General features: G+C 39.4%; 1 protein-coding gene across 1 annotated transcript in view; it reads left to right on the forward strand.

Moving 5' to 3' along the window:
- Positions 1–14,441, forward strand: part of TDRD1 (tudor domain containing 1) — a 37,366-nt gene that overhangs the window by 7,333 nt on the left and 15,592 nt on the right. The window contains exons 4-16 of the mRNA XM_046027416.1: positions 757–901; positions 2,677–2,782; positions 3,486–3,549; positions 4,445–4,549; positions 4,780–4,962; positions 5,451–5,594; positions 6,252–6,423; positions 7,615–7,701; positions 9,570–9,737; positions 9,865–9,972; positions 10,848–11,018; positions 12,796–13,038; positions 13,371–13,508. Of these exons, the coding sequence (XP_045883372.1) occupies positions 757–901; positions 2,677–2,782; positions 3,486–3,549; positions 4,445–4,549; positions 4,780–4,962; positions 5,451–5,594; positions 6,252–6,423; positions 7,615–7,701; positions 9,570–9,737; positions 9,865–9,972; positions 10,848–11,018; positions 12,796–13,038; positions 13,371–13,508 (1,834 nt within the window). The remainder of the gene's footprint in view (positions 1–756; positions 902–2,676; positions 2,783–3,485; positions 3,550–4,444; positions 4,550–4,779; positions 4,963–5,450; positions 5,595–6,251; positions 6,424–7,614; positions 7,702–9,569; positions 9,738–9,864; positions 9,973–10,847; positions 11,019–12,795; positions 13,039–13,370; positions 13,509–14,441) is intronic.

A 14,441-nucleotide genomic window follows, 5' to 3' on the forward strand; every position in this document is an offset into this window, starting at 1 on the left:
AGGGTGGGAGTTCCAGCTTCCAGGTAGGCCTCATGTGATACCTCCTCCTTGCCAGAAGTGACGAGTGCCTCTTTACTGATAAAGGAATGGGATGGAGTGGGGAGAGAGTAGGTAGGTCAGGGAGGAGAATTAGAGGGGGAGATTTGGGAGATACTCATTACTTTTGAATGGTGGTGAAATGTCCTGATTGTCCACTGGGCATCCTCTTCTACCTCCCCAGTAATGGTGGTTGAGGTAGGAGAAACACTCCTACCTGTTGGGTGGTAGTCCAGGTTCCCGGGGAGACTCCCAGAGACGAAGCGCCAGCTCCCTACTCTAGAACAGGGCCACAGTTTTTACTGTGGTGTTTGTCTAGGGTAGGACAGTTACTGGTTTTCTGTGTTGCTGGGATGCCCGTTTCCTGGTCTTTAGCTCAAGAGAGGATACTTTCTGTTGGGGCTTTTATTGTCTGTACTGTTTGGCATTTTGGGTTGCTGGCTTCTCCAGCACTGTGTCTGAAATATGTGAGGCAAAAAGAAAACTCAGGAAACTCATTGTCTTGTTCTTCTGTGGGTCCCAAGTTTCCTAGCCTGTCTGCTGCCCTCTTGTCAAAGTCAGCTTATGTTTGTTTAGAAGTCCAGGTTTTTAGTAGCATGTGATAGGAGGAATAGGGAAAAGTACATTTTTTTTATCTGTCCAGAAGAGGAAATCCCAAATATGGTATTTAAAAAAAAACTACTACCAAGTTTTAATATTGCTATTCTCTTTTCTTAATAGAAGCCTAGCAATAATGTGCCTCCTGCAAAGTCAAAAAAAATACACAAGTTGGTTGAGAATTCCTTGTCCATAAATAATTCAGCACTCTTCAACTCCTTAGGACCTCCTTTTCGGTCAACAACTTGCCATCGTTGTGGCTTGTTTGGTAAGCATATTTCCCTAACACGCCTGGATTATTTTTTCACACATTTGAAAAATATTTTTACTATGGAAAGTTTAAAACGTAGTAAGTGTGAACAGAATATTGTACCTGCTCTATACCCATCTCTCTGCTTCAGCAGCTGCCAGCATCCTACAGTTGTTCATCCGTACCTTTCCACTCTTGCAGCTTCCTTACCCGATTATTATTTCCCGTAGTTTTGTTTGTGATAAAATTTACCTGCATTGGCATACACAAACTCATATGCTTATCAAGACAATGTTTCTATCTTCTTAGAAAGTTCCCTCCTAAGTGGAGATGCAACATGGGGGGTTAGGGGAGTAGGAGAAGAATAAATGAAACAAGATGGGATCGGGAGGGAGACAAACCATAAGTGACTCTTAATCTCACAAAACAAACTGAGGGTTGCTGGGGGAAGGGGGGTTGAGAGAGGGGGGTGGGATTATGGACATTGGGGTGGGTATGTGCTATGGTGAGTGCTGTGAAGTGTGTAAACCTGGTGATTCACAGACCTGTACCCCTGGGGATAAAAATACATTATATGTTTATAAAAAAATAAAAAAAAAGTTCCCTCCTAGCCCCTTCCAATCCCAGTGGCCACGACAGGCAACCACAGTGGGTTTTTTTTTTTTTTTAATTGAACTGTAAATTAATTTTGCCAGTTTTAGAACTTCATAAAAATGGAATCTTGATTCTTTTGTGTGAAGCTTTTTTTAAAATTTAGAATATTTTTAGTATTCATAGGATGTATGTACACTATTTTTTGTTGCTGAGTAGTATTTATTTGATTCTATCACAGTGTATCTGGTTTTTTGTTGAACAGTTTTGCTTGTGTTTAGCTTTTGATCATTATGAATAGAGCTCTCCACGTTTTTGCACAAGTCCTTATGTGGATATATGTTTCCATTTCTCTTGGGTATATACCTAGGAGTATAATTGCTGAGTCAAAGGGTAGGTATATATTTAAGTTTAGAGGAAACAGCCAAGCCGTTTTCCTGAGTAGTTATCCCATTCTGCCTTCCCAGTGATAGTGAGTTCCTTGTACTCCACATCTCTGTCATTCGGTGCTGCTGGTCTTTTCAACTTTAGCCCTCCTCGTGGGTGTGTACTGGTACCACAGTGTGGTTTGAACTTATATTTCCCTCATGACCCATGAATGATCTTGAGCAGTAGTTTACGTGCTTACTGGCTACTTGGATATTTAGATTTTTTTTTTTTTGAGTAGAACCATTTGAGGCCAGCGTGTGTTTTTTTTTGTCATTGTTGTTTCTTTATGTGGGTTTTTTTTTTTCCTGCCTGTATATTCATAGGATTTTTTAGTACTTTATTTTAAAAACTTCTGGGTTCTTCTGGGTGTGATTCTCTTCATTGTTTTTTTGTCTTGTATTTTTTTTAATAGCACGAGGTAATAAGCCATGTCAGAGTTGGCTTGCACGAGTTTGTTTTCACTACCACACACTTTCTGTTTCCTTTGATTGTTCCTTTTATAATGTGTTCTCGGCTCTACTTTAGGAAAGTCAGTCATGTTTTCAGTCTGTCCCGCCTTTCATTTTCATCTTTGCATTCCTATTTGCAATCTGAGAGAGCTTTAAAAATTTAATCATAACGCCTAATCAAAAACATCAGAATCCTCTTCAAGTAATTGTCCTGATGTGATTAATAGAATGGTGATTGATATGTCTGGTCTTTGAAAATGTCTTGCTCTCAGCAACAAATACTTGGAATAAAACACTGGTGATGTTACGGGCTGTGTTCTGTAGGATCGCTGAGGTGCTCACAGTGCAAGCAGACCTACTACTGCTCCATAGCATGCCAGAGAAGGGACTGGTCTGCACACAGCATCGTGTGCAAACCTGTTCAACAAAAGTAAGTATGATTTCTTTATTTTTTTCATTAAGGGATATTTAAACTGGCTTTATTTTTGATAGCGTAAGAATCAAATGAGGTTAGCAGGCCATAACTATGTAGAAATTGTTACTTTTATTTACTGAGGTGTAACATAAAGGAAGCAAATTTGAAATGAAGAGTTTGCAAATTCAGGACTGAGTTTCCATGAATATGATTCTATTAGTACATATTCAGAGTCAGAACTTTAAGTTTTTAGTGTTTGTAATAAGTAGACCTTTAAAATTCCTTTTAATCACGTGTTCTTTCCTGAATTATGATAAGGTAGAACTCTCACAGTGTCTCATGAATTGTGATTTTAAAATCTTAGTGGCATGGCATTTACCAGCTTACAAAGCAGTTTCCCATCTATAACTTCGTTCGGTCCTCAAAACTGTTGAGGTCATGTAGGATTATATCTTGTAGATAAGAAAGCTGGGGCTTGGAGGTTGTGGCCGCAGAGGTCCCTTTAATCAGGCGGCTTTGGAAGAGGTGAGCCCGCACACAGGGTAGACTGTTGCATAGCCAGCCCTGGACTATTTTGCTTTGTTACTACTGTGATACTCTCTGAAGGAAGCTGTTTTTCTCCTTCTGGATTTTTATGATTGAGAATTTAACATCACTCTGGCCCCTACTCTTGACTGGCTCTGTACTCTAAGTATTACAATCAGCTGCTTTATTTCAGTTTCCACAAACGTGAAGATAGTAAGTCACCTTTTGAAACAAAGAACATGGAAGTGAAAAATGAGGTATGATGTACTTTTTGTCTTTAGAGTAAATTTTGAATGATTTCCCTTTGAATTAAGAGGACTTAAGCTAAATAAAATACTTACCACTTCTGCATTTCACCAGTGTTTATCCAAGTGATCTCCATGCCCAACATGGGGCTTGAACTCTCCAGATCCCAGAAGGAGTCACAGGCCCGTCTGACTGAGTCAGCCAGGTGCCTCTGCATCAGTGTTTATTAAATCCAGTGTTTCCTGTGGAATAAATCTGTACACCTTAATGATCGATTGGGTGACTGTTGGGGATTTTTGAGCGTTATGTGTGCCTAGGACTTTGCCCAGAAGGACTTGTGATGACTGTGTCTCAGTGTAAAATTGTTTGGATTCCTGAGAGAGAGCCCCTCTCTCTAGTCCCTGCATGCACACATTCTCTGGTTTTGTGTCCTGCCCTCGTATTGAAGGAGCATTTTTTTCTGTAAGACCTCTCTTCCATGTAGGTCACTGGGCTAAACCATTCATAACCTGAAAATTATCAGTAGTGCTCAGCTCATCTATAATTTTTAGGCTTCTCTAGCTGGCCCTAGCTTCTACTTAAAAAAAAAATCTGACTTCCTCAAATATTCATACTTATAAAATGCTAACAAGTACAAACTTAAAACACTAACCCCCCCCTTTTTATTTTATAAACTCAACATTATCATAACCATTATGGCCTGATACTTGAGTGATCCCACTGCTGTGTACACTGCCTAGGGACAATGGGTTTTATTGGCTCTTGGAGGTACACACTATATCTCTCTGTTATTCAAGCCTCAGGGGCTATTTTGGCCTCAATTCCAGCAAATGGTGGCCACAGTATTGCTGAAACATGTGCTTGTATAAGTAACTCACTCGTGTGTTTTGTTTTTTTAAAACCCAGGGTGACTATCCTCTTGGAGTTACTAAAGAAATAGCCATTGGTGCTGATAAAATAATGTTTTCTGATCTGAGAAGTCTACAACTCAGGAAAAGCATGGAAATAAAGGTATTTGTTGTTTAATTTCTATAGACAGAGATCCAAAGAACTATAGATTTTTATTCCTTGTTTCCTGTTTTTAGTTTGAGCTTCTAAGCGAGCTACAACATGTAACTGATGAAATTGATTGCAAAAACTGTCTTATAATACCTTTTTTTAAATCTTGTTAGAAAGCTTTAAGAAATTTCCATGTGCTTGTGTTCTCAGTGAATTATTGCACCTTTTCTGTCTTTTGAAAGGGTACAGTTACTGAATTCAAACACCCAAGTGACTTTTATGTGCAGTTATATTCTTCAGAAGTGTTAGAATACATGAAGCAGCTCTCTGTGAGTCTAAAGGAAACCTATGCACATATAACTCAGGAGAAGGATTATGTTCCTGTTAAGGGGGAAGTTTGTGTTGCCAAGTACACTGTTGATCAGGTAACCGCTGATGAAGTGAATTATTTAATACGATGTTTTAATTTACTTTTGTCATATAAACTGGACACCAGAGCTTTTAATAATGTATTTGCTGGCTTAACCAGAGTCTGTGGTCACATTCCTGTCTCTCTTGCTCATTCGGTATTATGGATTTGTTGGGTGAGCCCTCCAGCTCTGTTGATAGGTGCCTCCTCTGCCAAGTGCAGATGGATAGCCAGTCCTGCAGCCTGTGTACTTCTGTAGGGGAGGCGTTAGTGTGTCATTGTGTCTCCTGGGCTAGAGTAACCTGGGAGTGGTTGTGTGTACATTAGTCTCCAAAGTAGACAAATTCAGGGATTTCTTAGCCAGATTCTTAGAAGATTAACCTGTTAAATGAGTCCCTCAGAACAGAGCTGTAGTTTCTCGTTTGGCTGTTCTATGGATGGGCTGAGAGTTGTGAAGCCTGAAATACTGTTTTGAAGCAGAGCGCCATTATATTTCACTTTCAGACCTGGAACAGAGTAATGATACAAGATGTTGATATGCTGCAGAAGAAGGCACAAGTCTTATATATTGATTATGGAAATGAAGAAATAATTCCAGTAAACAGAATTCACCAACTAAATAGAAACATTGACTTATTTCCTCCATGTGTGAGTCTTTTTTACTTTCTAAATTCCTAGTAGTGTCCCCAAAGAGCTGTCTTTAATATTTTAATGGGCACAATATTTGCTTGCTCTGTTCTGTGATGGTTATTATAAAAAAGTACCTATTGTTATATTTTTCATTTTTTACTAAATGTAGATAAATGTCATTGGCTTTCTTGGATCCATTTAAGAAGTCTTAGGTAATACTTCCTTACATGAGAAACAGCATTTTTTTAGGGACATCTTCTCCATCTGTTCTTTTAAAACAATCATTTCTATGTTTATTACCTTGTCTGGAAGCAACCTGAATTATATGTATTTGAGGGATAATTAGTTATACTTTCACGAATTTCTTAAGCTTCAGGTCCCAAAAGGAAAAGTACATGGATAGAGTAGCACAAGAGACAAATAATTACATATAAATTAAATACATATGATTACATACAAAATTACATAATTACATATGTAATGCACCTATGTAAAAAATACATAATTACATATGTAATTACATACAAAAAACATAAAATTGTTTATTTGTTCTTGGAAGATTTCTGATAAATTTTCAGTGACAAATGTATCACCTTTAAAAAATCTTCATGTTATTAATTAGAAAAAATCATTTTCAAATACTAATTTTTTAGTAACTCATGTAAAATCTTTCAGGCCATAAAGTGCTTTGTGGCCAGGGTTATCCCAGCAGAGGGGAACTGGAGCAGTGAATGTGTCAAAACGATTAAGTCACTGTTAATGGAGCAGTACTGCTCTGTAAAGATTGTTGACATCTCCAAAGAAGAAGTGGTTACCTTTGCTGTGGAGGTGATGCTGCCCAGCTCAGGTAAGATCTAACTCTGTTTTGTAGATGCAGCAATTAACATGGTGTTTAGTCTTCAGCTGTTACGCAGAGAAGAAATAGGAACACGAAAGGAGGCCAAGTAAGCTCCTCGCAAGTCCTTCAGGGTGTGACCTTGCTCTTGCCGGTGGCAGTCAGAGACCCAGCATCGGCATCGGTGGTGGAGCTGGGGGGCTTCAAAGGCTAGATGCTGACTTAGTGTGGGGATGACTGTGTTAGCCTTTTGATATGGCCATTACGATCACCATTCCTGATTTCTACTCACTTACGGAGAAAAATACAAGAGTTTCCTTATGAATTGGTCCATGCTTTCACCACGAGTGCTTTTTCCGTGAAGAATCTTCGCAGACATGTGTTTGGTTAGTAATGAGAGTGTAAGTGCCTAGTATTTAAGTGTGGAGATGGAAACCCCTCGGAATCCCTTCTCTGTGTTGAAAAAGTGACTTCTGACCGTGTGCTTATAATTGTGTCTCACTTTCCAAGGTATCATTCTTTTACTTTAGGAGACATACCGTTGGTTGATGACATGGTAGAAAGTTCATTTAAATCTTTAATGAAATTAAGTATTTTCTTTGCTGTGTATGTTTCGTATTATGACTCAGTCTTCTGGATGGTATTTCTTTTTTTATTTAATTTTTTTTTTCAGGGTTCCAAAATTCATTATTTATGCACCACACCCAGTGCTCCACGTAATACGTGCCCTCCACAATACCCACCACCAGGCTCACACGCCCCACCTTCTCCCCTCCAGAACCCCTCAGTTGGTATTTCAAGGAACTTGAAGTTTATGACATGCTGGCTACCCCTTGTTTCAGCCATACTTTGAGAAAAAGTAATCTTCGTTTAACACTAAATTCATTTTTTCTTATAAATGGTGGCCATACTAAGCCTGCCAGTGAGATAGCAACTAAATCTTTCATGTTACCCAGAATTTTGAGGTGAAATATTTTTATAAAATTTTCTGCCACATGACAGTGGGAATTTTGCCTCAATTTTTAAGGCTGAGCGTGAGTTAACAGTATTTTGGACACAGAAACTGAACTGGTAACGCAATAGGCGAGTGTATTAATAGATATGATCTCTAGGTCACATGATTGTGATTCATTTGTTTCACGTTTGTGCTTTTCTTCTTGGCATAATATCTCAATGGGGATGTATTTTCTTAACCATTTTTAGGAAAACTCTTAGACGATGTGCTCATAGAAATGGGATATGGCTTGAAACCCAAGGGACAAAATTCTAAGAAGCCAAGTGCAGATGCAAGTGAGTATACAGATTCGTAGTGAACAGCACAGTGACTCCGGGTACTAAAGAATATCTTCTCTCCTAGACAGAAAAATAAGGGCAGAGCTGCCACACTGACAGATTTAATGGAAATAACCATTCTTTGAACTTTATGTAAGAAAGATAACTTTTTCATTTAGTAGTACATTATGTCTAATCTTAGTCTTCCCCTCCTGTTTTCCTTCCATATCTGTCTTCTGTATTAATCCTTGACATGATGATTATCAGAAATCTCTGAAGTACTAAATATCATGACAGTTTGAGTTGAAGGGTTTTTAGCTAACATTTCCTTAGTTGAATTTTCCCTCCTTACTTAGGTGTTCCAACAATAATAAACAGGGGTATATTCTGTTTTGGTAAGATGGTGTTTCTTCATAAATTTTTTTTTTTTTTTTTTACTTCTTGTTTAGTTATGTGTGTGGCTTTTTCGTTTAGTATAACAAGAGTTATACTAAACAAGAACTAAGAAGTTTTGCTACCAGCATTTTATTTTCTTATTTCCTAGTTATATATGGTATTTATTGCCCTGTTTTCCTCCCTACTTTGTTCCTTTACCAATTACTTTGGATGCAGACATACCTCATTGTTTCTTGCTCATTCATCCAGAGGCGATGGCCAGGTTAATGGTTCCGTGATTAGATGTATCCCTTCGTGTAAACCAGGTTGACACATTTTTAAGTCTACCTTATCCTTACCTCCTGTCCTTTGCCTTGTCTCATTGGTTGCCAGGTCTTTATTGGTTCTTCTTCCTGAATATCCTTTTTATATGACTTTTTTTCTTTTTTAAAATCCTTTTTCTCCTTATTATTTTTCTAGGTCAGGAATCCTTACCAGTTGTGGGTAATTGCAACAACCTTCTCTGACTTCACCGTTTTTGCTGTCTGAATTTTTTTTTTAAGATTTTTTATTTTATTTATTTGACAGAGAGATCACAAGTAGGCAGAGAGGCAGGTAGAGAGGGAGAGGAAGCAGGCTCCCCACTGAGCAGAGAGCCCGATGCGGGCTCGATCCCAGGACCCTGAGATCATGACCTGAGCTGAAGGCAGAGACTTAACCCACTGAGCCACCCAGGCGCCCCTCTGCTGTCCGAATTCTTAACAATACTATACATGATATCCCCAGAACACAAATCTTAGTATGACAGCTCTGCCGGAAAGTTTGTAGTAATTCTTTGCCACCTAGAGGAGAAAACCGAACACTTACTGGTCTAGTAGTAGTCATGGTTGAAACCATGAATGCTGGTGGTATATTAGGGAGAGTGTGGGATCGGGGGGAAAAAAAGAGGGCAGGGGATAAACCTAGGGCCTACAGCATCCAGTGAGAAGTCAAATTGGGGGAGGTGGGTAGAGAGTGGGGACAAAAGTTGCCAGAGCAACAGAAGGGTGAATGCTTCTAGAAGGAAGTCATCAGTAGTAAGAGCAAGGCTTGCAGAGCTGTCTCATGGAAGGAACAAAAATCTCCTGGGCAGTGTTTGCTTCACTGAGGGACTGTGGAGGTGCCTTAGTGGAGGGTATTCTGTGGTCAGGGCAAACATGTAGAGAAGAGAAGATAAAACGGCATGAGAGTGAGTGCACGGAGAGTGCAGTGGGAGCACCTGGGCAGCCACCTAACCTGGGTTAGGGGAAGTCTTTTCAAGGTCACACCACACTGAGCAAGAAATAACCAGGTTGCTGGGAGATTGGGACTGTGTTCTGGGAGGAAGTTTAAGCATGTGTTAAGGCCTAGAGGTGTTGAAGGAGTGTGACTGGGCCTGAAGAGCTACAAAAATCAGATGAATGATAACCAGAATGCCTTGGTTTTTCTGTTTTTGTTTCTGTTTTTTTTGTTGTTGTTGTTTTTTTCTTAAGATGATCTTGAAGATGTTGGAAAAATGATAGCTGAAAAGAAAGTTGTTGTGGATAGAAGTGATCTAATCCCCAAAGTGTTAACTTTGAATGTAGGCGATGAGTTTTGTGGTGTGGTTGCTCACATTCAGACTCCAGAAGATTTCTTCTGTCAACAGCTGCAAAGCGGACGTAAGTAAATTTCCTTTGATTTGTGCTGGTTGTATAATCTTTGTACTTCAAGAGACTCAACATGTGAAAAAGAAGATAATGCGTAGATTTGTATTTACTGTGTTTAAGATGTGCTCTGTGTCTACAGATAAGCTCGCTGAACTTCAGGCATCCCTTAGCGAATACTGTGGTCAGGTGTCTCCACGCTCAGATTTTTATCCAACCATTGGTGATATCTGTTGTGCCCAATTCTCAGGTGAGGGCAGAGTCTTACTGAATTTTTTTTTTTTAACTTATAATCAAGTAAAAATAAATGAAACAATCTTCAGTCTGCACTGGATGGCTGCATTTGAAGTTTGAGTATTAGAGTGCACCAGTCCTTTAACTGTGCACAGGTAAACTGAACCCAAGTGTGCAAGGGAAGAAGGCCTGTGAGTGCTGGGGGAGTTGGCAAAGGAAGTTCCTATTATTTTAACAGCCCTTTAGTTTTGGGGACCGGTGCAGGTAATTTTGTTTACATCAGGATGTGAACATGGAATCTTCCAGGATCACGTCTTTACCAGTTTTCTTGGGAAGAGCGGGAGGGCCTGGAAGCACGGAGCCGTCACAGCACAGCTGTGGTAACTGGCTTCCGTTCTATCCTGCTGAAGGGAAGCAAGTCCAGTTGCCTCCCAGAAGGGTAAGATGCAAGTGGGCCTCCAGGAGGTGGGTTGCTTGGTCAGTAGAGTCTGGTTGACTCCTACTGCCAGTATTCTAAAATTAGCCCTGCTTGATGCTTAGCAAATTGTCCCTGTACTGATCAAGGCATCATTGTGGATTCATTCCCAAGACCCAGACACATTCTCGGTCCTAATGAGTTAACTGTCTACGAGGGAGGCAAAGCAGGTTGTAAGTCATGACCTCCCAGGACATGAGCGGTCTAGTAAGGTATGCATAAAAGGGCGTTTTTAGAAATTGAGGGCTTCTGAGAAGCAGAGGTTGTAATGTTGACTAGGCATACATTGTTCAATAAAGCCTGATACTCTATTAAAGTAAAAACCTACGAATGACCATCTCTAAATTTGGGAGGGAAGGTTTTTGTTTATATCTGCACTGGAAAATCATTTGAGACAGAGTCTCTCCTTCTTTCAGAGGATGATCAGTGGTACCGTGCCTCCGTTTTAGCTTATGCTTCTGAACAATCTGTACTGGTCGGATATGTAGATTATGGAAACTTTGAAATCCTTAGTCTGACGAGACTCTGTCCCATAACTCCGAAGTTGCTGGAATTGCCGATGCAGGCTATAAAATGTGTGCTGGCAGGTAGGACATTTTTGAGGTCCCCATATTCTTAAAGTACTAAAACCTAAAGTAAGAGCATTAGAACTTAAACTATCCAGAAGATAAAAGAATGTGTTTAGAAATAACTTCTCTTAATGCAAAAATAGTCCTTAATAGAACATTTCAAATACATAGGACTATTTTGCTATCTCTAATAAAATAAAATTTAATTTAATGTGCCTGTAGTTAGGAAATTGAGTATTTTTTTTTTGTATTTGTAGTCTGCATTATTGGTAAATAACATAGAAGCTGATTCATTACACAAAGTAGAGCAAAACCCATCTGTAAAAACAGTATGTTCGAACATATGCTTAGAAATTACTGTATATAAAATCTATCCCACCAGAAGCCGGGGCTTCTTTCCATGTTAATAAATCGGCCTCTATTACCTTCATTCAGATATACCATAATTGAACTAGTATCTGATTATCAGAAGGATTATTTCCAAGTTTTTGCTAGTAGAAGTGTTCTTTTTTTTTTTTTAAGATATTTATTACAGAGCATGAGTGGGGGTGGGCAGAGGGAGAAGCAGACTCCCCATTGAGCAGGGAGCCCAATGTGAGGCCTATCCCAGGACCTGAACCAAAGGCAGACACTTAACCCACTGAGCCACCCAGGTACCCCATAGCAGTGTTCTTCTTTTTTTCTTTTTTAAAGACTTTATTTATTTATTTGACAGACAGACATCACAGGTAGGCAGAGAGGCAGCCAGAAAGAGAGAGGAAGGGAAGCAGGCTCCCTGCTGAACAGAGAGCCTGATGCGGGGCTCGATCCCAGGACCCTGGGATCACCACCTGAGCCGAAGGCAGAGGCCTTAACCCACTGAGCCACCCCAGATGCCCCAGCAGTGTTCTTCTAACTGTATTTTGCAACCTATCCACGATCATTTCCTGAGGATGATAGGCTGTGAAATATAGCGGTACTACAGAATTCCTCAGGTGAAATGGAGGTGTCTGTGGGCATGTTTCTTTTCCTGTTTGTGGTATATGTTATGATTGCTCCCCAGAAAGGATAGAACTAGTTTACACACCTACCAGAAAGATAGTAGGGGAACCCATTCCTTCACACGGTGCACCAAATAGATACCTCTCTATTATTTCATGTTGGCCAGTTTTGATAAGTTAAAACTAAATCATTTTAATTACTTTATTACCATGAGGCTGAACTTTTTTTCCCATACATTACTTGCTATTATGAGAAGGCTAGGCATAACGTTGGGTTGTTGATTTGCAAGTGCCTTTGCAGTTTAAGTGCTGCTGGTGTTTTTTTTAAATGTCATTGTAAGGGAGCAGTATTTCTTCCTGGATTATTGGATACTTTTATTTATGGCTTTCTTAACTTATTGAGATATAATTACATACCACAAAATTCTCAGTCTTAGGTATACAATTCTGTGATTTTTAGTAATTTACTGAGTTATATAGATAGCACCCTGATGAGGTTTCTTGTGCGTGACAGTGGTTAATCCCAGCTCCCCTGGAATCACTAATCTGTCTTCAAGATATGTTTTTCTGGACATTTCATATCAATGGAATTATGGTTTGTTTACATAGAGGTAGGACAGTTTTCTATAGGCCTTTTTTTTTCTTTATAATTTTGCCTTTGTTTTAATACTAGAAAATCCTTCTGCCCAGGCGGGACTTTTGGCTCTAGTGTTTGTCACATTCCTTAAATTTAACTTTGAGGAAATTAGGAGCTAAACTTTATAAATGCTTGTTATAAGAAGTGTTTTAATATTCTTTTAAATATTCTTTGATAGGAGTAAAGCCATCATTAGGAATTTGGACTCCAGAAGCTATTTCTTTGATGAAGAAGATTGTGCAGAACAAAATGATCATGGTGAAAGTGGCCGACAAGCTGGAGAACAGCTCCCTGGTGGAGCTTGTGGACAAATCCGTGACACCTCACGTCAGCATTGCGCAGGCACTCAGGGATGCCGGCTTTGCCGTCCGGGAGGCAGGGGTGCTGGCTGAGAAACCCAGCGTCGCAAAGGAAGCCAGCGGTGAGTAAGATGTCTGCTCCATCATGTCCATGCTGGAATCCCGATGGCTAGTGTGTGTGGGTGGGTTCCCATGCTTTCAAAAAGAATGATGTTGAGTGTCTTCTCTCTTCTCGAATCAAGCATTCATTTAAATACAGTATGAGTGTGTGGGAAAACTGAAAAAAAAAACAAAAAACAAAAAACAAAAACCAACAAGACCTGTGGGTCACTGGCAGATGTCACTAAAAGTCCCTGAAAATTCACTTCCTCAAAAGCAGATCCCTCACCAGCTGTACCTCCCATCCACACTTCGACCATTTGTTTTGTAAAAGTTCATTTTTTTTTTTTCGCAGTTGCCTTGGGTATGGAAGCAAAACTAAATCCATTGGAGTGGACATGGGTTGAACTGGCTGTTGACCAAACAGTAGATGTTGTGGTCTGTATGATGTACAGTCCTGGAGAATTTTACTGCCATGTGCTTCAAGAGGATGGTAAGTGGACTCTTCTCATCTATTTCCCTTCCAAATGTGGTAATAACTGAAGAGGAGTTCACTCAAAAATAGAAGTACTGTCTTTCCAAGAAGGGCCAACGCAATATTTCTACTAATAAGAAAGATTTGAGTAAACTTGATTGCCTTTTATTCAACATTTTGAGCCACGGTTTCTGTTTTTAAAAATCTATTTAAACCAGTTTCAATTTCATAGAACATCTTCTAAATTTATTTTTGAAAATTAAATGGTAGATTTTATTAAAGCATGACATGCATATATGTAAGTGCACAAATATTGCAGCATTGACACATCATCACAAAGTGACCGACATCTAGGTCAAGATAATGAAGCATTACCAGTCATCCAGAAGTTTCCTCCATGTCTCCTTTGATTACTTCCTCTTCTCTCGTTAAAAAGTAAATACTATCCTGCCTTCCAATAGCATAGTTTTCCTGGTTTTGAACTTTATTTTATGAAATGTAATCGTACGGTATGTACACTCATACACTTGCCATCTTTTTCCATGTTGTTTGTGAGACCAGTTCTTCGTTTTTATATGTAGCAGGAGCTTGTGGTCCACTGAACATGCAGGTTTCTAGTTCTGAGCTATAGAATGGTATTGGCGTGAACATTTCCATACAGATTTGGTACACACGGGTTTGTGCTTCTTTTGAGTGTATATCAGGAAGGAAATTGCTGACTATATCCTAAAGGGTATTTATATTTTCAGCTTTGATCAATGAATGCCACAAAGTTTCCAAAGTGATTATGGCAGCTGTCAGTTTGAGGGTTCTGTCGCTCCACATCCTCACACTTGTATTTTCCTTCTTTTTCATTTGAGCTATCATTGAGAGCATCCTTAATTTTAACATTTCTATAATCTTGGCTTGCTTCTCTGTCAAATGAGGACATTGAACTAGGTTCCTGAGTCC

Source organism: Meles meles, chromosome 13 (genome assembly GCF_922984935.1).
Source record: "Meles meles chromosome 13, mMelMel3.1 paternal haplotype, whole genome shotgun sequence".
NCBI lineage: Eukaryota > Metazoa > Chordata > Mammalia > Carnivora > Mustelidae > Meles > Meles meles.